The 25,941-nt window shown below is 39.0% G+C and overlaps 1 protein-coding gene across 1 annotated transcript; it reads right to left on the minus strand.

Annotated features, from left to right (window-relative positions):
- Positions 1-456: 456 nt before the first annotated feature.
- LOC137282593 (ankyrin-3-like) lies at positions 457-25,741 on the minus strand. Its single transcript, XM_067814365.1, has 7 exons — positions 25,675-25,741; positions 14,336-14,490; positions 13,385-13,487; positions 10,199-10,322; positions 9,551-9,753; positions 6,091-6,258; positions 457-2,415 (listed from the first exon to the last, which is right to left on the minus strand). The coding sequence occupies exons 2-7, from the start codon at positions 14,423-14,425 to the stop codon at positions 1,760-1,762; spliced, it is 1,344 nt and encodes a 447-aa protein (XP_067670466.1). The 5' UTR covers positions 14,426-14,490; positions 25,675-25,741; the 3' UTR covers positions 457-1,759.
- Positions 25,742-25,941: the final 200 nt, after the last annotated feature.

The raw sequence follows: 25,941 nt of genomic DNA on the forward strand, positions 1-25,941 counted from the left end.
TGAAAACATCAAACATATTTTGAACTTAGTAAGACTAAGCTGAATCCCTGATGTTTGCCAGGTTTACCAAAAGAATAAAAGTTCAAACTATTTAAACTTTGAATGTCTACCGAGTATCAGAACTTTTGGTGATTGCAATTTCACTTTCACTGCAGTACCCATAAAGATCAGGGCTAAAATTGATCGTCTAACCTATGTGCGTCACAAGAGGCGACTAATGAGATCGGGTGGTCAGCATGCTGACTGGGTTGACACATGGTATCATATTCTGATTGCGTGGAAAAATGCTCATGATCTCAGTCACCTGATTGTCTGGTCCAGACTCAAATATACTCATAGAAACGATTAAAGGAGCACAAGTCCACACAAGTGTTCCTTTATTTATGTCCAGAATTTCACCCCCCTGCAATGCATACTTTGTGAAGAAACGTGGAAAAGTGTAAAGGAACACTTATACCTTCACATGTACCTTTATTTGTTTTCATGAGTATATTTTCAAAACCCTGTCATAGAGCTGTAATACTACTGAGTCTGGTGTTACACAAAATGTAAACAACATACAAACAAACAATTTCTTCTTTGCATTCAAGTGATTTTGAAAATATTCGAATGAATTGCATCTGTTTAAACTGAATCTTAGTGTGTAGTTTAGTGTATGAAATAAGGCCCATCCGACCACCCAAGACGAGCAAGATATTTGATGGACGGTAAAAAATTGACAGCTAGCCAGCCCGATGACCGCTGGTAAAAATTTAAGACATTCCATTCATCTGGGTAAATTCACCACATATGGTCTGTTTAAATCTTTTTTGGGCTGGTCACATTTAGTGTTTTGAATTTACTAGCCCTGATATCTGGCTGGGTTTTTGGCTTATTTCATACCCTGGTAGTTTACTTCAATATTAAGAACAAATCATCGGATGTTCACAAATTTATGTCCTCCTTGCAAAACCTCTTTCTCAATTGGCACAAGAGACTCGAGAACAATTGTATCATAGCAACAGACTGTAATACAGTCAAGGAAAAAGTCAACATTATGATGTAATAAGATATTCAGAACAAAACAAGGACAAGGAGTGTGCAACAAACCTTTAAAGACCTAAATACTCAGACTAGGCACCTGTCTACTTGCAAACAAAGGTAAGTTGAGCACCGACCCCACAACTGACCCATACTGTCAAGTATGAGTTTGCCATTGTGAGGGAAGGAACAGCAGGTTGCACCAACTTGTTACATGGACAATGTGAGCGTCATATGAGCAAGACCTATGCAGCTACGCACAGAATCAATTGCATCGTCATGCACTGCACATGCACTAGCCTACATCTGCTCTACCTTTCTATACTAGGCAGGAACTTATTTGTTATAGACTGAATGAGATGACACATAGCAGTCAGTTTTACTCCATTTAACTCCATTTTGAACGAAACCAAATGGTTGTTGACGTGAAGTTACGAAATGTGCTCATGTCAAACTTAACATAACCAGGACAATTAATAAAAATGCTCCATGATCACTTTACCAAACTTGCAAAAATCTGATTAAAATCTGCTTCAGTAACAAAGACATTACACAAGCATAGATATATAACAGGAAAAGGTACAAATTCGCACCACTTGTTTGGCCACCGTCTGTTTGGTTATAGCACTGAGCTTGCGTCAGATACCTACAACAAGAAGGTCCACAAAGTGCTCTCCACAGAGCAAACACATCCAAAAACAACGTCTAAAACTGCATCAACAAGAGCACCGTGTAAATATCACATTAAATCACTCAACATCAAGAAATGCTGTATCTTCTCTGGAATGGGCAGCTGGCTAACTTTGTACCGTAGGTTTTCTCCCAGCATGTGCCTCAGAGCTATTCTGCACGTCTTCTGAAGGGAAGTCACTGTGAACCGCCACTCACGCAATAAATCATTTACTTTTGCATCAGTAGTTACCTCCCCTTGAAGTTGATTGAAATGCTTCAACCACCGCTCTCGTTTCCACTGAATTCCACAATTAAGAAGTATTTCTGCAATGTTCAGTTTCTGCAGCTGGCAGCTTTTCTGCAGAGCCGTGATGTCAAATGGCGAGGCAAGATTTGGATCAGCACCATGAGCAAGCAGCAAAATGGCAATATTGTTCTTGTCAAGTTCTAATGCCCTGTATAGAGGCGTTTCTAAGGTGCTAAATGCCCGCCAGTTTAATATACAGCCTCCTTCTAAAAGCTGGTAGAATATTTTACTGAAGACTAGAAAGTCTTGGTGAACATTGACTGCCACATGGAGTGGAGTAACGTTGCCAACGGGCTCGCAGAGATTAACATCACAACCTTGTTGTATGAGAGCTCGCAGCACGTCTACATGGCCCATTCGAACTGCGATGTGGATTGGACTTTCAAAGTTCTTCGTGAGAACATTTCGATCACAATCTGGAAAAAGACAGGCATTTAGAAGTCAATATTCTAATACAGTCAAACCCCGTTGTGTCGAACTCGTCGGGTCCAAGGGGAAAGTTCGACTTATCCGAGTGTTTGACACATCCGTCAGCACTGAAAAGACCAAGAACCAACACGACCCCGGTGCTTAACACATCGTTATTTTGCAGTAGGATACATATACGAACAATACATCTTTGCAATAAACGTTTACGGCAGTATTGATCTTTAAATTACAACATATACAAATGTAAATCAATTCAATCACTTTATTCGTCATGGCAAATAAATATGCATACAACAAGATAAGAACAAGAATAATTTAACAAACTCACAAGCGATCCCATTTAGTTGACAGCACTAATTCATTTTCAGTCGGTATAAAAGTTGTATAGTTCAAAAACGAAATAATAATGTACATACGTGTACATGTGGGGAATTTATCTCTTAAAAAAATCCAAAATTACAGTCTGTTTGGCGTTCGGGCATGGCATCACATCCCCCCGGGTCCTTCGCTGAATTGCTCTGCCATGTTACTAACCGTACTGGTTAAAAAAATGATCCTACACCTTAAATACTAAACCCAAAACAAAACATCAATTTAGATAATCCAACTCCGTTTTCCCCACTTCTCATTTTGTTTTTTCAAGGAAATCACATGACCGCTAACATAGACTGTCACATGACAACAACATGCGCCATTGTTTGTTTAGAGATATCCTGTCGGTCCGTGATCAATGTGTCACTGGTAACAACTTAATTATGGTTAATTGTTTGAATAAAGTTCAGTTGGTAAGTGTGCTGACAATGTGTGTATAGATGCGTAGTTAAACATGTCACTTGATTGTTGAGTCTGTTAATCGTTACTTTTGATCTTTAGGTAGCACGTTTATGAGGATGACTTCCGTTTGCGCGACTGAAGTTTTCAGTTGCAACAACCAGCTTTGACAGTTCGAGACAAAAGGGTAAATTTGTACTTGTTAGAGCCTTTGGGGAACCTAAAATGAGTTCGACACAACCGGGAATTCGACACATCTAGTTCGACACATCAGGGTAAAAATAATGATAAATATAAGGAAATCGGCAGGGACCGAGATGTCAGTTCGACACATCCGAGAATTCGTCTCAAACGAGTTCGAGACAATGGGGTTCGACTGTATACAACAAAATGTTATGGACGTCAACTTCTTCTTTATTGTTTTCACAACGTAAAATAATGATTAATCCATTGTAACAACACCATACCAGCTTTTGTATATTTTAATCCTCTTTTCATCTGCTATGTATATATTTATAGGATATTAAACAAGCTTCCCGTTTCATATCAAGTTTATGTCCCAAGTGAAATAATTTTGGTTTGTCACTCTCTAAAACTCGTGACAAACCAAAATTATTTCACTCGGGACATAAACTCGCTAAAGCTCGTGACAAACCAAAATTATTTCACTCGGGACATAAACTCGCTAAAGCTCGTGACAAACCAAAATTATTTCACTCGGGACATAAACTTGATATGAAAGGGGAACGAGTTTTGTATCCTATTTATTACCCAAGTTATTAAAAGTGAAAATATCATTAAAATAAAGCAATATTTTGCTTTCCTTTACAGAACCATGTAACACATCATATTGGTGATTGGAATGTCAACCGCTTCACTCCAGGAAAACGTAGGCTGCATAGAGGCAATGTATTTCTTATACGGCGTCTAATCACAAGAAAACAAACAAATTAAGACAGAATCTAGTCGTAATCAAAATTTAATTATTTTCAGCTGAGGACTTGTTTTCAAATTCAATAATATAATTCATCAAAACACTTGCGAAGTGTAAATATTTTGAACTTGACTACATGACCTAAATCTTGTCTGAACGTCAGTTGGCCATCACTGTCGGGCTAGTCGTCAATGTTGAGAAGTGTTCACAAAGAAGAAGATTCTAGGGAGCGTTTAATTAGGCGCGGCAAACTCAACAGCAAAGATGAATGTGAATAACAGGGAACTGTATGTCTCAAATAGTTGAGCTTAATGTTCTTCATCGGAGGACGAGTTACAGTAACGCGACGCTTTGTGCAGGATGCCAGTGACACTTTCTCATCTCGGCTTGGAATTCCCACTTGTAAAGATTCGATGTTTATGTTGAAGACTTCACCGAAAATTGGGTCTGAAAACACAGCCTACAACCTCGAACGAAGATGATTTCAAGCCTATTGTGTTCAGATTCAGGGAAGTGCTTTTTGCCCCTACATAAGAAATCATGGCAGGCATGGCAGTGACAATATCTTTGTGCGGGAGGACGCGAATGGATACAGCTGACAGTGGCAGTGATAAAGATACAAGAGCACCGCTTGTCTTTTGATGTTGTGTGTTACTGTGCAGTCCTGACAACATACACGCAAAAGGTATTCAATCTCTTGATGTTGTGTGTTACTGTGCAGTCCTAGTTCACGTACTAGCCAATCAAATCACTCAAAAGTGTTATGACACATGTGTCATAACACCTTGTTATGAAACGCTTTTACGAAGTACCACGTGGGTAATAAATCCTGTTTAACTGTTAGTCAGCATCCACCTGACGAAGGGGCAAGGAATAGCCCAGAAACGTTGTGAAAACAATAAAGAAGAAGTTGACATCCATAACATTTTGTTGTAGATAAGACAAGACATATTTAACAGCCAGCCTCAAAGCCTTGAGAACTTGCAACATCCTCTGATTGAGGGCAACTACAAAGTTTTAACTGGTAGTTCCAACTGTGTTTAAGTGGAGTGAATGGGTTTACTGCCAGCTTACAAATCACTGCACTTCAACAGTAGCATGTGGGAATGTGTGAGGATATTTGTGGGGAACTTGAAGTTCTTAATCAACTGTCATTTTAGTATAGAGTTTCACCACGTGAGATTGAATCTCCACCGTGATATTGCTGGAATATTGCTAAAAGTGGCGGAGAAACTCTCACAGTCAATCTCATCTGTCTAAATGTTATTACATCAGCATCACATATGACTGATGTTTCACCAGTCTAAGTAAACTTAGCCTCAGTGTATTTCGCTACACTACACCACTGAGTCCACCACTGAGTCAAACAAAACCTAGTAGAAGGTCGCGTCAGGTATACTTTGAGCGACCAATGACCATCCAATCAAACCTGAGACGGTTAAATTGATTTAGCCAATCAGACAACATCTACTATTTAGGGATCGGAGGGACTTTCAAAATATTCAGGTCACTGACACAGACCTCTCCACAAACAAAAATCCGCATCTAGCACAATTACTTGACATGCAGTATAAATACTTTGGGATTTCTATTGACATGGTTACCATTAGCTATTATTTCTGCAAGATGACATCCCTAAATATTGCCAAAAACACCATTTTCAGCGACTGTTTACTCACCATTGTCATGGTTGTACGTACGCTGTGTGCATCACCCGGAAACGAGCATACACTAAATAGCTTTCGGGTACGAACCTTTTGGAGATAAAAAGTTCGAAAGGTATGTGCGAATGTCCATTTCGCGATTTGGTAATCTGTGTTTTGATTGGTCAATCTCAAAGGTTACCTGACGTGACCACCCATAAGGTTTTGTTAGACTCAGTAGTGGAGTGTAACGAAAAGTACTGAGGATAAGTTTACTTAGACTGGATGTTTCACCATGAGACACTGACACTCACCTGCCTTAAGCAGCTCCAGGACGATACTGATGTTCCCGTTGCGGACAGCATGGTGCAAAGGGAGGTTATTCTTGGAGTCGCTCTTGTTGACTTTTGCCCCGCTCTTGATCAGACAGATAGCCACATCAGTCTTGTTATTCAATACAGCAGTGCACAGCGGTGTCAGGCCTGTTGTATAAAATCTTTGTTATATGTAACAGAACACAGCAAGGTCAAGCCTGTTGTATAGACAAACCTATGTAGTGGCCACAAAATTTCCAAGCCCCATGCTGGGAATCGAATGATTGACCTTCTGATACAAAATCAAACGCTTGTCCACATGACCAAAGAGGTTAACCCCGTCAGCCAGCTGACAAGATGTCATCTGTGGGATAACTCCACATCCTGCTACATATATTACAGAGTTTAGAGATGTCAAGCCTATTACATAGAAATGTTCAATACAGCTGACCAGTGTTTTACATAAATTGGAGAGGTGGGGTAGCCTAGTCTTTAATGTGTTCATTGTCAGGCTGAAGACCCACATTTGATTTCCCACATGGGTACAATGTGTAAATACCATTTCTGATGTTCAGCACCGCAATATTGGTGGAATATCTCTAAAAGTGATGCAATACTATATTCACTAATTCACAGCCAAGCAGTTTATGTACATGAGAATTAGCGACACTTGTCAGAGATGAGTCAAAACTGTCTTAACTGTGACAAGCAGATTGTTTGTCTACAAGGCACAACAGTCAGGCAAAGGGGTAGCTGGCAGACAGTCTGAAAACAGTGGTCAGACCAGTAAAGGCAAGCCAGCCACAAGGAAAGACAAACACTGACCAGCCTTCAGTCCATCTGCTAGCCAAGGGTCAGCCAGACTTTTCTGGCGGATACCTTTGCTGGTATCTATCAGACTCTGTCATGGGGTGCGACTAGGGTCAGGTGGTCAGGCTTGCTGACTTGTCTGACACATGTCATCACATCCCAATTGTGTAGATCAATGCTCTTGATGATGATCACTTGATTGTCTGGTCCAGCCTCAATTATTTTTCACAGGCCATATATGGTCTGTTTGCAGTGAACACGTACCAACAAATGGCACTTTAAACCAAAAAGTAAATCAATTAAAGTGAAATTGAGATTGCGAATCCTCGTAATACCTTACCAATTGCTCATTTAAATCTCAGAATTTTATTCAACTTACGATAAAAGTTATTTAACAAATGATCATAGTTTCAAATCACTATTACTGGTTTACTTTTTTGTTTACAATGTCGATAAACATCATGTGTTGGATAATTTCTGTGCGTTATTGAGTATTTGAAGCATGGGGATATTTCATTTGAAACCTAGGGCTGACGCCGTTGGTTCCAAATGCATTCCCTGAATAACAAATGGAAATTGGCCAACACATGATGTTTATCTCCTAAGTAGAAACTAAGATCGTTTGTTAAACAACTTTTAACCAGAGTTGAATAAAATTCTGAGATATAAATGTGCAATTGGAGAGGTAAAATTTTCAGGTCAAGCAGACTATAGTTGGAACATTGCTGAGTGCGCCTTAAACAACAAACCAATCAACGTTTTTGGACTTTGTTTAAACCCTTAGCCTTACTCAATGTTAGTGCAGGAATGAAAAAAACATTCTTTATAAGCCATTGTTGTTATGACTCATGAGAACAAGGACCCTTATTCTCGAAATGTTCGTAACACTAAGAATTCTTAAAGGTCACATGCAACGTAAAACACAACTTTGCAGATTCTGGTACCTTTCGGTATGCACTTACCAAAACAAATCATAAAAAATGCCAATTCATGCTATAAAGTTGAAAAAAATGCGGTGAAAAAAAAGCCCACGAAATCGGAGTTCAAACGTTTCAGAAAAACTGGTTTCAACAGCTGCGCTGCGCTGCGCTGCGTCCATAACGCATGCGCAGCGTCCATAACGCATGGGCAGTGAATAGGTTCGCGGAGCTTGAAACAGTATGCATGTCCAGCGTCTGAGGTCGTGAGCAGTAGTCTAATCTTGGTTGTGTACACAAACAAGTAAATAATCTACACGTTACGTAAAACAACTTGTTGATGGTGGTAAGCAGTCTCTGTCACAGAGAAAGCGCAGTGTCTGGTTTATTCACACCTATATGTCTGTCTGCCTGTCTGCTAAAGACAACATGCAATACACAGCTTCAATCATTGACCACCTGCAATTTGAACTTAACACCTATCAGACTACACAACATAAAGAAAATAAGTTGATTTATGACTCGTGCACCCGAGTCCCGTGTCTGCCACATTATGTAATTTTAGGCACGTGTGATACACACGACATGTTTTTATCTCTGTGGGTTGCAAACAAACTACATTCATTTTTTTCGGATGACTGGATCTGACGGAAACTGGTGCAAACTCTTGTCAGTTTCAAGTCCTGCTTTGTACTTGGACGAATGACAGATTCCAGCAACACATTAGTGTACCATCTCTACTGATATGATTTTTTATTGGATCGAGCGCAAATTCAGAGAACATGTATTTTCCAAACCCAACATCTCTATATACATTCTTCATGGATAACGACTTCTTTTAGTGTATATGATTTTGTTTGACAACAGTATATGAATCCATACTGAAACGACGCATCAAGTACACAAAAAGAAGTTGTTATCCATAAAGAATCTTACTTACTTGTCACTCGCCATACTTCTAAAATGCCCATCAAACAGATCATCTTTCTGTACACACAATGAACCCTCAGCATATCAGCAAATGAAACAGCCAATCAGAAACCGTCGTTCTACTTGACTGCACATCCACCCACTATGACTGGGTTCGGTCTCCCGAGGGCTTCGTTTCGGGGGAAGTAAGCCCAAGTACAAAATATTACACTTTTGAATCGCGATTGTATGCTTATAATTTTGTTTATTTGTTTTTTCAAAAGCAGCAATGTATATTATATGTCATGAATAAGTGATAAATGTGTTTTAATTATGTTTGATTTTTTGGTTGCATGTGACCTTTAACTTTGATCGTAGCGAGTGTGTTAAGAATGGGTTTAAGAAGTTCGTAGGGCTACGAATGTTTCGAGAATAGCTAGCCAGAGGTTTACAAACACAGTGGTGTCAGGTCATGTGAAGATGTGTCATTCAATACAGAAGCACAACAATGAGTTAGCGTGTGTTATAGATACGTACGTCACAGCATAACATTTCTTCAACACATTGATTGTCATACATGTTGAGGGATTAGTAACAAGGTTGCCAATCTGAACTAATTTGTCAAAGGTCACCATGTTCTCACAGATCATGTCTATAGACAACATTCTTACCATAATCGGGTGGTGGGGTAGCCTAGTGATTAGCATGTCAAACCAAAGACCCGGTTTCAAATCTCAACATCGGTACAATGATTGAAACCCATTTCAGGTGTCTCCTTTCGTGATAAATTTGCTATTAAACAGCATAAAACTGAACTCACTTACCATAATCACTTGCAACATTCAGCCTGGCCTTGGCGTCCACCAGAGCCTTCACAATGTCCAGGTGGCCACACTCTGCCGCCATGTAGAGGGGCGTCCGGTTTCCTGGACCTCGAGCATTTACGTCCACTCCAGCTTCTAGCAATGTCCGCACTGTCTCTGTACGCCCGTTGCCAGCGGCGCAGTGGATGGGGCTGATACCATCACTGACACAAAGAACTCAGACATTACACAGTAGCAGATCAAACTTCAAGTTCAGGTACGACAAGAAACAGTCATCGTAAATTTAGTCTCAGTGTTATTCCTCATGCTCCTACACCGAGTCTAACAAACCCTAAAGGTCTCTTAGAGAAGGTCCACCCAACCCCCACCCAGAATGTACTACCTATCAAATCCATGAGAGGTGATAGCAATCTCAATACCTTTCAATAAATCATTAAAGTCCCGGTCGCATGCATGGGAATCTGTAAACCCTTATCTTTGTGCAGCATGTTCCCTGGTGTGGTAAAATGACCTGTAAACCAGTCACGCCTGATCTGTGTTGTCCAAAGAAGTGATGCTTTATCAGAGAACCATGCATAGAGAAATGAAATTTGTTGTCTATACAGTTTCACATTCTTCGGACATTATGAAGACCCATCTGAGGATTACCTGGATGTGGGATCTTTATAGCAGCCCATGCTGACCAACAGTTTTACAAACCAGTTGTAACCTTTACAGGCGGCTATGTGCAACGCTGAAACTCCATATCCATCCACACGGTCGATGTTACTACCTGGAATGTACAACACAGTCAATGTTACTACCTGGAATGTACAACACAGTCAATGTCACTGCCTGGAATGTACAACACTATTGTAACCTTTAGAGGCGGCTATGTGCAACGCTGAAACTCCATATCCATCCACATGATCAATGTTACTACCTGGAATGTACAACACAGTCAATGTTACTACCTGGAATGTACAACACGGTCAATGTTACTACCTGGAATGTACACCATGGTCAATGTTATTGCCTCGAATGTACAACACAGTCAGTGTTACTGCCTGGTATGTACAACATGGTCAATGTTACTACCTGAAATGTACAACACGGTCAATGTTACTGCCTCGAATGTACAACACGGTCGATGTTACTACCTCGAATGTACAACACGGTCGGTGTTACTGCCTGGTATGTACAACATGGTCAATGTTACTACCTGGAATGTACAACACTATTGTAACCTTTACAGGTGGCTATGTGCAACGCTGAAACTCCATATCCATCCACACGATCAATGTTACTACCTGGAATGTACAACACGGTCAATGTTACTACCTGGAATGTACACCATGGTCAATGTTATTGCCTCGAATGTACAACACAGTCAATGTTACTGCCTCAAATGTACAACACAGTCAGTGTTACTACCTGGTATGTACAACATGGTCAATGTTACTACCTGAAATGTACAACACGGTCAATGTTACTGCCTGGAATGTACAATACGGTCAATGTTACTGCCTGGAATGTACAACATGGTCAATGTTACTGCCTCGAATGTACAACACAGTCAATGTTACTGCCTCAAATGTACAACACAGTCAGTGTTACTACCTGGTATGTACAACATGGTCAATGTTACTACCTGAAATGTACAACACGGTCAATGTTACTGCCTGGAATGTACAATACGGTCAATGTTACTGCCTGGAATGTACAACATGGTCAATGTTACTGCCTCGAATGTACAACACAGTCAATGTTACTGCCTGTTATGTACAACACGGTCGGTGTTACTGCCTGGTATGTACAACACAGTCAATGTTACTGCCTGGAATGTACAACATGGTCAATGTTACTGCCTCGAATGTACAACAATGTCGACGTTACTATCTGGAATGTATAACACGGTTGATGTTACTGCCTAGAATGTACAACACTGTCAACGTTACTATCTGGAATGTATAACATAGTTGATGGTTTACTTGTATGTACTGTGTAAGGTTTACCTGCATCCATTTGGTATGGTTTACCTGCATCCACTGTGTATTATTTACCTGTATTAACTGTGTATGATTAGACTGTATGTACTGCGTATGGTTTACCTGTATGCATTGTGTATGGTTTACCTGTATTAACTGTGTATGGTTTGCCTGTATGCACTGTGAATGGTTTACATACATCCACTCTGTATTGTTTACCTGTATTCACTGTGCATGGTTTTCCTGTACGAGGGTTGGCTGAAAAGTTCTAAGCCTCACTGTGAAAAAAAGTTACACGTTCCACGTTTGTAATTTATTTTTCTACATAGTCCCCTTCCAAGTTCACACACTTTTGCCAGCGATGCTGCAAGGCCCGAATCCCGGTCAGGAAGAAATCTTCTTCAGCTACCCTAAAAAAATCAGTCACAGCGGAAATGACGTCATCATTACTTGCAAAATGGCGACCGGCGAGTTCCTTTTTCATTTTGGGGAACAGGTGGAAGTCAGAAGGAGCCAAATCAGGTGAATAAGGAGGATGGTCAATGAGTTCAAAGCCACAATCGCGGATTGTTGACATGGCCACCACCGATTTGTGAACAGACGCATTGTCTTGGTGGAAGAGGACACCTTTAGCGATCATCCATCGTCGTTTGGCTTTGATTGCTTCTCGCAACTGGTTCAGTAGATCAGCATAGTATCTGCCGTTGATAGTTTGACCTTTTTCAAGATAATCAATGAGCAGAATACCCCTGGAATCCCAAAAGACTGATGCCATCACCTTTCCAGCTGAAGGAACAGACTTCGGAGCTGGTGAATCAGGATGCTTCCACTGTTTTGACTGTAGTTTTGTTTCTGGTTGAAAGTGATGTATCCAGGTCTCATCCATGGTTACAAATCGTGCCACAAAATCATCGGGATCTGCTTCAAAACGACGCAAATTGTCAAGGGACGTCTGGAACCTGACACACTTCTGTTCTGTTGTCAAGAGCTTTGGCACCCATCTTGCAGAAACTTCAGTCATTCCTAATTCGTTGGTGATAATATGCTCAACCCTCTCATGAGAGATGCCCATTACACTAGCAATATGTCGAGTAGTCAATCGTCGATCATCCATCAACATATCGAGCACTCGCGTGATGTTTTCTGGAGTGGTTGCTGTTGAAGGCCTTCCTGAGCGTGGGTCATCATCAAGGCTTTGTCTGCCACGCTTAAATTCTGAAGCCCACTTCTTTACTGTGGAAAATGAAGGAGCATCATCCCCTAGAGTGGAGACCATGTCAGCATGTATCTGTGTTGGGGACATCCCTTTCTTTTGCAAGTACTTGATGACTGCCCTGTATTCAGTTTTGTCCATTTCTGATGATTTCAGAGGGTAGGTTTACCAAAAAAGCTGTAGTTGAGATAAAACTATTAATACGTTTGTAGTTCTTGTGTCTATGATTCACTAAATGATTGTCCTCATTGGTGACAAACACCTGTCTCTACCTGGTGTTGAAAAACCACTCAGGCTGAGAACTTTTCAGCCAACCCTCGTATCTATTACAGGGGTTAAAAAATCCCATCACTCGAAGCCCGTGACACGCCAGTTTTCATCTTGGGCAATCAATTACTGGTATCATTATTTGTCCGTGGGCTACTAGATACTTTTCAACTTACGGTTTCCAACTGAAAATAAACTTGGATTTCATTTCATATCTGCTTAAAATGTAGCTAATAGATTTTCCAATAATAATAAAGTTGAGTTATTTTTCTTTCCTATTTATCACTCTTGATTATGCCAAAAATCAGGGCAAGTGGAAAATTAGTTAGGACAGGTTACTTTCTGCGAGTCACCTGCCCTGTGGCAAGTGGCTAAAGGATGACTTACCTGCATTAATCAGCTTCCTTGCGATGTCACAATTGCCAGTCTGGGCTGCATACTGGATAGGGGTTCGGTCATAGAAGTCGACAGCATTCACACTATTCTCATCCTTGAAAGAAATTCAGAACCCTCCACTTACACAAATATTTTTAAAGAACTCAAAATATATGGCAATTGACAGTTTATGTTAAATACCAACATGTAATAATGAGTGCGTGAGTGAGTGAGTGGGTGGGTGACTGAGTGAGTGAGTGAGTGAGTGAGTGAATTTAGTTTTACGCCGCTCTCAGCAATATTCCAGCTATATGGCGGCGGTCTGTAAATAATCGAGTCTGGACCAGACAATCCAGTGATCAACAACATGAGCATCAATCTGCGCCACTGGGAACCAATGACATGTGTCAACCAAGTTAGAGAACCTGACCACCCGATCCTGTTAGTCACCTCTTGCAACAAGCATAGTCGCCTTTTATGGCAAGCATGGGCTGCTGAAGGCGTCCTTCACGGGTCTCAACATGTAATAAGTGTCAGTATGTGATGAAGGGCATAACATGGCAAGTGACAGTATATGTTAAAGAAGGATGGCTGTCTGACCTGTACACTTTATCATCAGTCATTGTTCAAAATGCCACTTTAAACCATGAAAGATAATAATGTCGAAAACATGCTTCAATGCACTTTCGCAAACAAATCAAGTGAGCCATAATAATTTATGTGGCATAATAACAAGTGGCACTAATAATTTCAATCCCTGGAAATATATGGTAAGTGACAGTATATTTTGAAGGGCAATATGTCAATTTGACAGTATATATTATGGGCAATATATGTGCTCATCAAATTCATTGTTATAAACTTTGGAATGAAATATATATAAAGGTATTTTAGATAAAAATTATTTTATTTTCTTGCAACTAATGTTGAATTATGGTTACAGTCCAAGTTCTCCTGCCCTACCTTTAGAAGCAGACTCTCAACCTTGACCTCATCTTGCTGGTTGACAGCGACACCAAGTGGCAGGTAACCATCATTGTGAAGGAGGCTCATAGGAACAGCCTTCAACAGGTCATGTCGGTTCACTTCCGGGAGTTGAGGAAGGTACACACTGTGGTCTGAAAATAATTTTATTTATTATAGTATATTTATACTGGTACATGCTCAAGACACTGGTATTTTTTCACTCGATCACTGGATGTCAATCTCAACGTCGCCTCGTGCTATCAATGTCAACTCCCCTGGGATCATACAACTTTTGCTGCCAATGGGCCCACCGAATTAATGTGACCTTCCCATCCCAAGAAGTACCCATTCAGAGCTGGGTAGACTGGGACACATAGTCACACTACTTTGTCCAAGTTTACTGCACGTTGGTCTCTTTGAGAGAATTTATGTGGCCACCTGCTGGTCGTATACCAACAGATTTATGTTTTCTTTTAAGTGTACAGGATTGTGACAACACTGAAAGAATCTGCACACAAATTTGACTCCAAGAATTTTACATCCTGACACAGGTTGGCCCAACCCTGACACTTCAAGCTTGGATCACTACCATGTCGCCCACCAGTTCCCAACAGACAGTCAACATATTGCATTTATCAGATTTATACTTCAGACGTGACAACACAGTGTGGTGACATGTGGTCGTGCGCATAGAGCCCAAGTCCTGCCCAAGTCCTGCCCACAACGAAGCACTTATGATGCATGTGGTCTCACCTTACGCAAGTGAGTTTGTTGAAAACTGCCTCTGTTCACACAGCAGAAAATGGGTATCCTGCTGGATAAAGTCATGTGACTTTAGCCTTCTAACACCTGACAGGCAGCTGACAGAATTTAACCTTACACAGCATATGTTCCCTTGTTTATCAGCCATGCACCAAAATGAAGCACATGTCACACATGTGGTCCCACCTTAGGCAAGTGAGTTTGTTCAAAATTGCCTTACTTAGACTTTTGATTGTGCAAGTGATGTAGGACAGAAGCTGGAAGTGCTGAAGGATAGAAGCTGCAAGTGCTGAAGGACGGAAGCTGCAAGTGATGAAGGATAGAAGCTGGAAGTGATGAAGGAAGCTTGAAGTGATGTAGGACAGAAGCTGCAAGTGATGAAGGAAATTTGAAGTGATGTAGGACAGAAACTGGAAGTGATGAATGACGGAAGCTGAAAGTGATGAAGGAAGCTTGAAGTGATGTAAGACAAAAGCTGCAAGTGATGAAGGATGGAAGCTGTAAGTGATGTAGGAGAGATAACTCCTGTACTTCCTGTCTTCTGCACTGCGCATCCATCAACAGAAGTCAGTTACTAAACAATCCATAGTCACATACATACTATCAATGCATCAATAGTTTCTTGTTTCTAGCAACGATAAATTGCTATCAGAAATTCGACAACTGCAATCCATCGAACGTTTGATGCATCATTACAGCACTAGAAACCAACTGCATGTTATTTGAGACTGCAAGAACCATGACAGTGTATGCTGGCTGAGATTACTGAGATGTAAACCAATGAGAAACAGAATATCAGTTTTCTAGAAAAAAACGCTCAGATGGCAATCTCTGAGACACTCAAAACACTCAAAATTCTTTTATCTGAATTCTATCATATTTTATAACAGAAGCTAAGTTTGGGAGAGTGAGTTATAGGATCTTCAAAACTTCAGTTCACATGTGGTATAAGATGACATGTCAGTTATGTCAGCATGCCTGACAAGACAACAAGCATGAGTTGCTGAACACCAACTGTAACCCAGATCTTCACAGGTGTTCAGAATTTGAGATCACTTCCACCATGTGTATGTTGAACCCAGCTGAACCAAACAAAACCAAGTCGAACCCCAGTCTCATAAACTTTGTCACAGTGCAACATTATAAGCTGTTCTGCTGCCTGTGTTACAGCATGTAATGAGTGAATGAGTGAGTATAGTTTAACGCCGCTTTTAGCAATATTCCAGCAATATCATGGGGGAGAACCAGAAATGGGCTTCACACATTGTACCCTTGTGGGAATCAGACTTGTATCTTCAGCATGACGAGGGAACACTTTAGCCACAAGACTACCTTAGCGCCCCTCGTCACATCATGAAGTAATGAAGACTGCACATGATCTTGAATGTCCTTCAGTCTGTTGTCAAGCCAGCCCACAAACGCACGTCTAATTACACATAACACAGGTACTTGTGATTGAGTAAGGTACATCAAGTCTGAAGGTAAGGAATGTGTTCACAGACTGATGTTATGTGCTTTACCAAAGGTTAGACAGACTAAAATTTAAAACCAGGGCCTAGATTTTCGAAGCTCCCTTAGCACTAAGATAGTCGTAAGTTAATGTATGGCACTTACGACTGTCTTAGCGCTAAGAGAGCTTCGAAAGTCTAGGCCCAGGGGTCCAGATAATTTTTCAACATGAGGAATATATATTAGAGGTGTGATGATACAGAAAATTTGCGATACAATACGCATTGTGATATCTTGCAACAATACGATACAAACAGATCTGCCTCACGATATGTTATCTTCAGTTATTTTCTTTAGAAATGTATATTTTGATATCAAGTAACAGTGTATATATTGACATAACCATCAATTTCTAGGGACGATTTTGAGGTCAGCGATATGTGTCACAATGCGTAAGAAGTATTGATATATTTATTGTTCGATAAAGTATCATGATTGTCAATAGTGCAATGTATCGTCACAGCTCTAGTATATATGCCTTATTTTTTCAACATAAGAGTACCAGAAAAAGTTGAAAGTTCATAAAACTTAAAAGTATGTTTACAGTACTGAATGGAATTTAATGGTGTGTAGCTAATCATATTATATACACCACCACATTGCTAGTCTTATGTAAACAGGTCAATACACAACAAAACAATACTTTTTCAGATAAATATGTCTGTAAATGATTCTAAGACTGCACACCATTGCCGTAGTGAGTATCTACTACATTTTCTCATTTTTTTCCTGCCATATCATACATATTTTTTATTCATACATACGCCAATACAGTCCTTATCTGGAGCCCTGTAAAACATTTTCTAGATACAAGCGGACATCAGTATACGCTGTACAAGGAAACCTAAAATGCTACACTTTCATGCAACTGAACAGTTTGGTTGGTTTGTTGTTTAGTGAACTCAGCTGTATTCTAGTTATATGGCAGGGGTCTGTAAATAATCAAGTCTGGACCAGACAGTCTAGTGGTCAACATCATGAGCATCGATCTACGCAACTGAGACATGATGATGTGTCAACAACATCAGCAAGTCTGATGATGCAATCCTGTTAGTTGCCTCTTATGACAAACATGAGTCACAGACAGGGGTGGCTATAATACTGGTTAACCAGTACATTGCAATTCAAACTTCACAATACAACATCGCGAATACATTTTCCATCCAGAATGACTGCCAGTTTCGATGACAATGATTGGTAATTTTTGTGATGGAGTAAAAAACACTAATAACATTTGTATTTTCTTTATGTCTTACACATTAACATATCTGAGAATGTTTATTGGTCAAATAACTGCATTTGCACATTTTTTAAACCATATAAATAAAGTAAAATAGAATTGGTAACGGCACTTGTTGTAGTGACAAACAAACCAAAATAGCGGATCCCGCAGCAAATGCTTTTTCTCAAGTTGTAAATTTTTTGGAAACAATTTCAACTGATCTCTTGTACAATCACATGTGAGTTCTGACAGTGACATTGTTTCAAAAGAATGGGAGCAGTCATTTCATACCATAACACATTCACAGCATATTGCAATATATAAATTCGCCACAATGTATCGCAATATATCACAATATATCGCAATATATCGCAATATATTGCAATACAAAAATGTTGGCAATAGCCAGTCCCAGATCTCAACAGGCCCACATATATGCTAAGTTCTGTATACTATACAAAGCCATAACTTCCTTAAACCTTAAACCACAAAATAAATTCAGGCAGGCAGATCTCCTGTAATGTTTGCATCATTTAAGTTGAATACACCCATCTCTCTGCACAATTGCAGCCTTTTGAGACAACCACTTGCATGCCTACACATCAAGTGTGTGACTTGCTGGGATCCACATTTTCTCAACCATACATGACTATCACATCTCACAAGAAGTAATCATATCGGACTTGAACCTCCAGGGGTTCAAAAATCCCATTACCCAACGGTCTGGACATGTCAGTTTTCATTTTGGACAAATAAATAATGGTATCTTAATTGTTCATGGGCTACAAGATAATTTTCGCTTATGGTTTCAAAATGCACATTACATTCTTCAAGTCACTTGCCCTGCGGCAATGTCTGAAGTTTCTGTGTTAAACAAATCTTTTCCATTTTACCTTCAACATTTACAGATTTAACAAAGCTATCCCCAAAATGATGTCAAAGAAATATTCAAACCTAAAGTAGATCCTGTAAATTGTGCCTCCATCTGAAGGAACGTAACTCACTCAAACCGTCTCACACACAATGCACCTTGTGTTTCATTCAACCTTTAACAAACCACAGAAATAAGATCTGGCTCTACCTAAGTTATCGCTAATAACCCATTCTGTTTCATTAGGGGTCCTAGGTGTATTCTCCCATAGTTCAATCTAGGGATCACTTACATCTTTTTCTTTTTAGGCCAGACCAATTTTATTTCTTGCTTTACGGATCCACCTGCCGTATTTTTTCAAGAATGAGAAAAAAAATATAAATTTATTTCCCCTATTAAAAAAATGAAATCCTAATGTTTCTATTGGCTAAAAAATGTAAACTCACAAGTAGGGCAACTTCACCCTCAATTTACGATTGAAATATTTCGGAGATATATCAGTCAGTAAATGTTAATAATATTGAATATTTTCAGATTCGCTTCCTCAGTGTCCCACCTCCATATCGATCATGTGGTCTCAACTTGGCGAGACGTTTCATTTCTTCATGGCCAGACCCATCAAGGAAGGCAAAAGTGAATCTTGACTCATCCAAAAACATGACACGCGACCAATGACAGATCCTCCAGTGTCTACACCATTCTCTTCTTTCAACTATAGCTCAAACATGATTATTTATTTATGCATAATTAAATATCTTTATGTACAACATTGCTCACTCTCCCACACCACCATCCAACCCCCACCAATGCCCCATCACTCACTTTCCAGGATAAAGTCATGTGGTCAGACTCACTGATGAGGTTGACACATTACTGTATCTTGGTTGCACATATTGATGCTCATGCTGTTGATCACTGGATCATCTGGTCAAGACATGATTATATGCAGACCATCATTTTGCTGCTGAGTGCATCATAAAACTAAACATTCTCACTCACAACAAAAAAATATACCTGCAGACCTTTTAGGCTTTCATTGATAGAAATTACAAGTTACAAGTCAGCATGGAAAGGGTTAATGCCAAAGACAAATGAACACTAGTGAGGTGATTAAATATTTCATTCCTGACAGCTGAGATTAGTGATCAAGATAGATGATAATGACTTATCAACTACATCAGGGGTGAAACAATAGAAGTTTGAAAGAAATCCTGATCTGGCAGACATGAAAAACAATGTACAATCTCCTTACATTCAGGCAATTACTTGAAAAGTGGAGCAAGGAAATTAATACAACCTTGAGTGTATCCAACAGTAGGGTTTTAATGAATCAACAAAACTACAAATACATAGTGTGCTTGTTGTTTAACAGATAACTCAGCAGTATTAAAACTATTTGACAGTGGTCTGTAAATAATCAAGTCTGGACCAGGCAATCCAGTGATCAACAGCATGAGCACTGAAATATGCAACTGGGATATGATGACATGTTGCCCAAGTAAGTGAGCCTGACAACCCAATCATGTTATTCATCTATTGTCACAACCATAACATTTATTATCAGAACTTTGGTATGCAGATCGCAGCTGATGCTGTTGATCACTGGTCTGTCTGGCTCAGACTTGATTATTTACAGACCTGCCATATAAGATTTATCAGAGCTCCATGTAAGATTTAGCTAATGTGGGTACTGTACCCACTGCATTGTTTTCAGTGAGTATTATGAATGTTGAGTGGGTATTTCATTTTCCATTACCTACTGCTTTCAGATATGTGGGTATCTCACTGATTTTACTCACCTAAGTATATATGTCACTGAATAAGTTTACTAAGCAGGTACTGCCTTATGTCAGACCTAATCAGAACCAGCTTCAATGAACTGGAAATGATTTCAAGAAAAATTACTCATCCTGTACTGATGGCACAACAAGATTGTAATCAATGTATTTTTCATTATGCAATTGATTTTCATAAATTTATTCCGTATGCAAAAGCTTTAAACCTTTTGCGTACCTATTATATTTTCAATGTGTAATTGGTATGCAAAACTTATTTTTCAGTGCATAACTGGTACTTTCTATGCATATTTTATCGGGATATGCAGCTTATTTGGGCCTCTGCTGGAGTATTGTTGAGAGTGGCTCAGATTATGATACATTATCATGTAATGGACAGTGCTATAAGCGCAATTAAGCAATCTGCTAAACTGTTTATCCAAATCTGATAAATATGCAAATTAGGTCAATAGAGGAATAACTTTCACATAACTCCATACACACCATGCGAATCCTAAAAAGATGACATTTCATTGATGAAGCGATCACAAGTTTACAGGGGGTTTTCCATTGTGAGGGTGAGTTTATAAAGAAACATGCTCCCATGATCAAAATTGGTGATACTGCAAGAATGGATGACAAATGTTCTGGAGGCATTACTGCAATAAATGACTTTAGAAAACATGAAACAGTGTAGGCATAGTGAAAGGCGATCTTCTAATTAAGGTACCAACCAAGGATTTCGATCTATTAATCAGAACAACATGACTTTCTTTTGTTTTGAAATTGTGACCTAATTTGACACCCTTCGTCTGATTCTAAAGAAACTGTTTCTCGTGTATTACAAATTTTCTGTTGAAAATTGCAAGATTTTGTTGGTCCTAATAGACAAAAAATCCTATTCTAAGAATTATGTTTGCACTGTTTTACCTGGTAGTCACAACCATATGTCGCCGTCATGAACAACCTTCACCTTAGTGTACCACTACGTATCAGCACGGAACACTTGATTCTCTCCATATTATAGTCTGTTTGCCATCAAAACGCACCGATGAATTTCACTTTAAACAAACATGTAAATAAAAAAATGCGAAATTAAGATGGTTGGGGTAAGCACAGTATTTGGAACAAAGAAACAAGTGCACAAGCAATACATATGAGTGTTAATTGAGATTAACTCTACACGTTTTTGCTGTTTCATCTAATGTTCACATCCCCTTGTAATACAAACCAGTAATAGCGATTTGAAACTATGATCGTTTGTAAACAACTTTTATCATAAGTTGAATATGATTCTGGGATCTAAATGTGCAACTGGCAAGGTAAAATTATGAAGATTTGCTATTACTCGAGTTACCTTTTTGTTTAAAGTGAAATTCATCGGTACATTTTCCGAGCGAACAGAGAATAATTCATGTGTTACTTGCTTCCCTTTCCATAGTATTTTAAGAATTATATCATATGATAAAGAGAGCATTAACCTTGTGTGTCTCAGTCTTATTAATATCATATATTAGGAATAGAATATGTAGAAAGTTGATATAAGTTTTATCCCTAACCTATGTTATCAATGATACTGAAAAAACATGGTCATAATCTCTATATATACATGTCAGAATTACTAAATTAATCGACCAGTTGTCGCCATTTCTTAGCATTTTATAATGATTTGCTCCACTGTTTCTTAACATAAAGAAACAAATTTATCTTGATGATAGCTTAGCTACTCACCAGTGTTTCCTGCTTGTTTCCTTTTCCGATTGTGTTTCCACCAAGTGTTGTAGTGTATATTGTGCTTTTCCAACAAACAACAAGACCAGTTATCACCATTTCTGAATTTTTCATGATATTCCCCAAATGTGACATAAATTTGGTAATAAACTATTGTGTTTCAAACCTTGACACACTGAAGAAATTTCATTATTAGAATTTGGTTTTAAGAAAGAAATTCAAAAGAACAAAACTCACTCTCGCAGTAAATGCTGACAGATACTGAGATATGCTGATATAAATATGGAGATGTTGTCACGAGGTTAAACTTATCAAAGTTGAGTAGCTGTCTACAATTTTGGTAATATTTGTTTTCTCTGGGAAAAAAGGTAAACAAAAAATTGATACTTGTCATGTTGCCTGCTAGCAGGGATACTCTACAACAGGGATAGGTCACTCGCCTGCTTTCTTTACCATTTGTACTAATTAATGTGTGCCTCGTCATGTTCCAACGCACACAGTGAATTGACTCGTTCCCAGTGCAACTTCCGTTGTGTTTAACCAGGGAGACTATATACAGTATGTACATTGTAGGTTATTCCTGGTTTAACAGAACTTCAGCCAGTTAATTGTATCAGTCAGAATTTTACAATGAATGAATGAATTATAGTAACAATTAAGAGCAAGAATTATGTGAATGAGTGAACGAAATAAAAAAAAAGAAAGAAGTACATATGTGAATGAACGAAAGAATAAATGATACGCTGCGGCCTTCCCTCCCAAAACATGTAAAGAATGCAAAAGTATCGTGAGAACATGTGTTAAAATCAGCTGTCCTTTCAAAAAATCTACTTTGGAACATTTTTGTTTACATTAATAATTAATTCAGATATCTTATTGCATTTGGGGAATGGAATGGACACTAACAAAATGTTAACTGACACTGTCACATTGCCCTAAAAAATATAGTGTAAAACTCTCACAAAGCGTTCTAAAACACCTTTCCAGTTTTGTCAAATAATAAGATCCACAAGAAAGAAGTTTTGGAACTATAACCCTCAAGCATCAATGGCGAATCAGATCAATTCTGCGATATGTCATATTTTTCACACACCTCAAATACACCCTAACATTTTGTTTTAGATTATGGAACTATCACTGTTACTTGCAAACACATTTCACCTGATAGTATATTCCCCTCATAAGAATTAAAGGTGTATATGAAAGATGTTTTTGACGTAATAACTGGAAACACTCAAACAACGGCATATAGTATTTCAATGTCGGATCAGAGCAGATCGGTGATATGTCATATTTTTCACACACCTCAAATACACCTTAACATTTTGTTTTAGATTATGAAACTATCACTGTTACTTGCAAACACATTTCACCTGATAGTATATTCCCCTCATAAGAATTAAAGGTGTATGTGAAAGATGTTTTTGAGGAAGTAACTAGGAATACTCAAACAACGGTGTATAGCATTTCAATGGCGAAATGTCATATTTTTCACACACCTCAATTACACCCTAACAATTTTTAAGTCATAAAACTGTCACTATTACTTGCAAATACCTTTCAATTAAAGGTATGTTCTCCTTCTAAAAATTACATGAATGTGTGAAAGAAGTTTTTATCGGCACAATTTAGTCTACATTCGCGGTGAATCGAGAATAGAAGCCAGTGACTTATAACTTACTGACTTGAAACTTTACTACAAATCTACTGTCATAATATGGACACTAATAAGAATTATTTGACTTGAAGTGAAGTGACAAAATAGTTAACCTATCCTCTACATGTTGGATTTCAGTTGTTGCAACACTCAGCGAACTTAATCAGCTGTTGAAAATAGCCCGGGCTCAGTCTTGAATACTACGCTGCCACCATATTGGCTACACTGGTTACGTAACGAACCGAGACACACGTTCAGCGGCTTTTCGAGGAGTTTCTTCTCCCCCTCTATATAGGCTCCCTGCTGCTAGTTATGTCGGGTCAATATTGTCTGCAATGTATCTCTCAAAACCATAAAAGTTATTAAAATGGAGATGGCAATTTAGGTCAACTGATATTTAAGTGACTGAGTGTTGGCATTTTGCATATGTTTGGACATATGTCAAGCTCCCTGCATAAGCTCTATATGAATAGAATTTTTAATACAATAAGAATACAAACAGTGGCATCGGTTTAGAAGCATTTACTACCAACAACAAAGCGACGAAGGCCACCGGCACACATTTTGCAAATATAGAAACGTCATAGAACAACACAGATGACGTCACTATTGAGAGTGACGACATTCGACCTTGACCTTTGCTCATACTACCAGCCGCCATTGTTTTCAGTCATCAACAAAGTTAGACTTCAAGTTGATATTTTCATTGCTGTATGTTGTCATTTATGGTACAATTGTTATGGTGGGCACTGGCAAGAAAGTGCATAATGGCACAGGCACATGTGACGAATGTGAGCCAGATATATGGTAAAAAATGAACCCAAGTTCATTTGAGCCGTAGGTGATTGAACTTCAACAGCTGAGCTACTTATGACGTCACCTAACAACGGGCTTGATAATGGCCCGTCGTCAAGCATTTTGCGGGCGTTATCAAGTTACAGTGGACCGCTCATTTCTGATAACGAGTGGTCGTTTTCATGATAATTCTATCCATTTTAGCTATAAATAGAGGATATTATATCAGTGCCCATGTCATACTATGTTTACGACACCAGTGCCTAAATGTTGGTATTTTCCAAGCAAGAGCATGGGATATACCAATATTTAGGCACAAGCGTCATCAACATAGTATGACAGGGGCACAAATATATAATTAAGTCCATAAATTGAGGAAAATAAACCCAAAACTACTTTCAAAAATGGGCTGGATGCCAACCATCACCGCATGTGGAGCGCAACGTCAAAGAAAAATGACGTCATGGCATTGTTCATGACGTCACGTTACCATGACAAAGTGATATTTTGCCCTAGGGCAATGTATGAAAACTAGGTAAGGGATCTGCCTGTACACTCGACCCAATCAAAAACCAAAATTATAAACTGACATGCATGCCTCACCCTAAATATACATTCAATAATCCAGAACAGGTATATAAAAAAAACAATCAATGAACTTATTTCCGTGGTGGTATATTACACTGGGAAAGGTGGAAATATTGTATGTGAAAAGAGGTGCCCACAACCGGTCCGGAACTCTTATACCCCTCTAGTCGCTTGTGCCCGGGACTAAATGCCTATAGGATACCCTTCAATGACTTGACACAGGGATAGTGTACAACATACGACATAAGTATATAGTTTCCCTGCTTGACATGGGTGAACGAAATACGGCAAACGAGTCTACAACAAACACTCAATGCATTTTACCATGACTATTTTTCTTGTCCGTCCATTATCATTGATGCTTACATACCTTGTACTATCTTCTTGGTGAAAGATGTACATATTATTAATCTGCAAGTCACCTACCTCTGTCAAGATATCTTCCCCAGCTGCTGACAGTGAATAATTTCAGTCTATCCTGGGAAACATTTTGACTGGGGTCAAGTGTTCGTAAGGTACATGGGGGAAAGAGCTAAGCTTGTGGCGTGTATAAACAAAGAAACCAGTTTAGTTACGTTTATGGAAAGCTGGTTCCCGCCTGTGATTGCGCGTCGTCAAATTAGACATACAACATTGTTATGTGATGAGACGGAGCCCAGATGATTTATTTTATCCTACCCGAGCGCTTAAAGG

The sequence above is a fragment of the Haliotis asinina genome, chromosome 4 (assembly GCF_037392515.1).
Source record: "Haliotis asinina isolate JCU_RB_2024 chromosome 4, JCU_Hal_asi_v2, whole genome shotgun sequence".
Classification (NCBI taxonomy): domain Eukaryota; kingdom Metazoa; phylum Mollusca; class Gastropoda; order Lepetellida; family Haliotidae; genus Haliotis; species Haliotis asinina.

What these genes read in the sequence shown, in the direction of transcription:
- LOC137282593 (XM_067814365.1), bottom strand. Translation starts at nt 14,425, where the DNA reads ATGAGCCTCCTTCACAATGATGGTTACCTGCCACTTGGTGTCGCTGTC. An exon ending in AAGGAAGCTGATTAATGCAG is followed by an intron (nt 10,323 to 13,384) that starts GTAAGTCATCCT and finishes TGTACATTCCAG; the next exon opens with GTAGTAACATCGACCGTGTG. An exon ending in CCTGGAGCTGCTTAAGGCAG is followed by an intron (nt 2,416 to 6,090) that starts GTGAGTGTCAGT and finishes GTCTTTTTCCAG; the next exon opens with ATTGTGATCGAAATGTTCTC.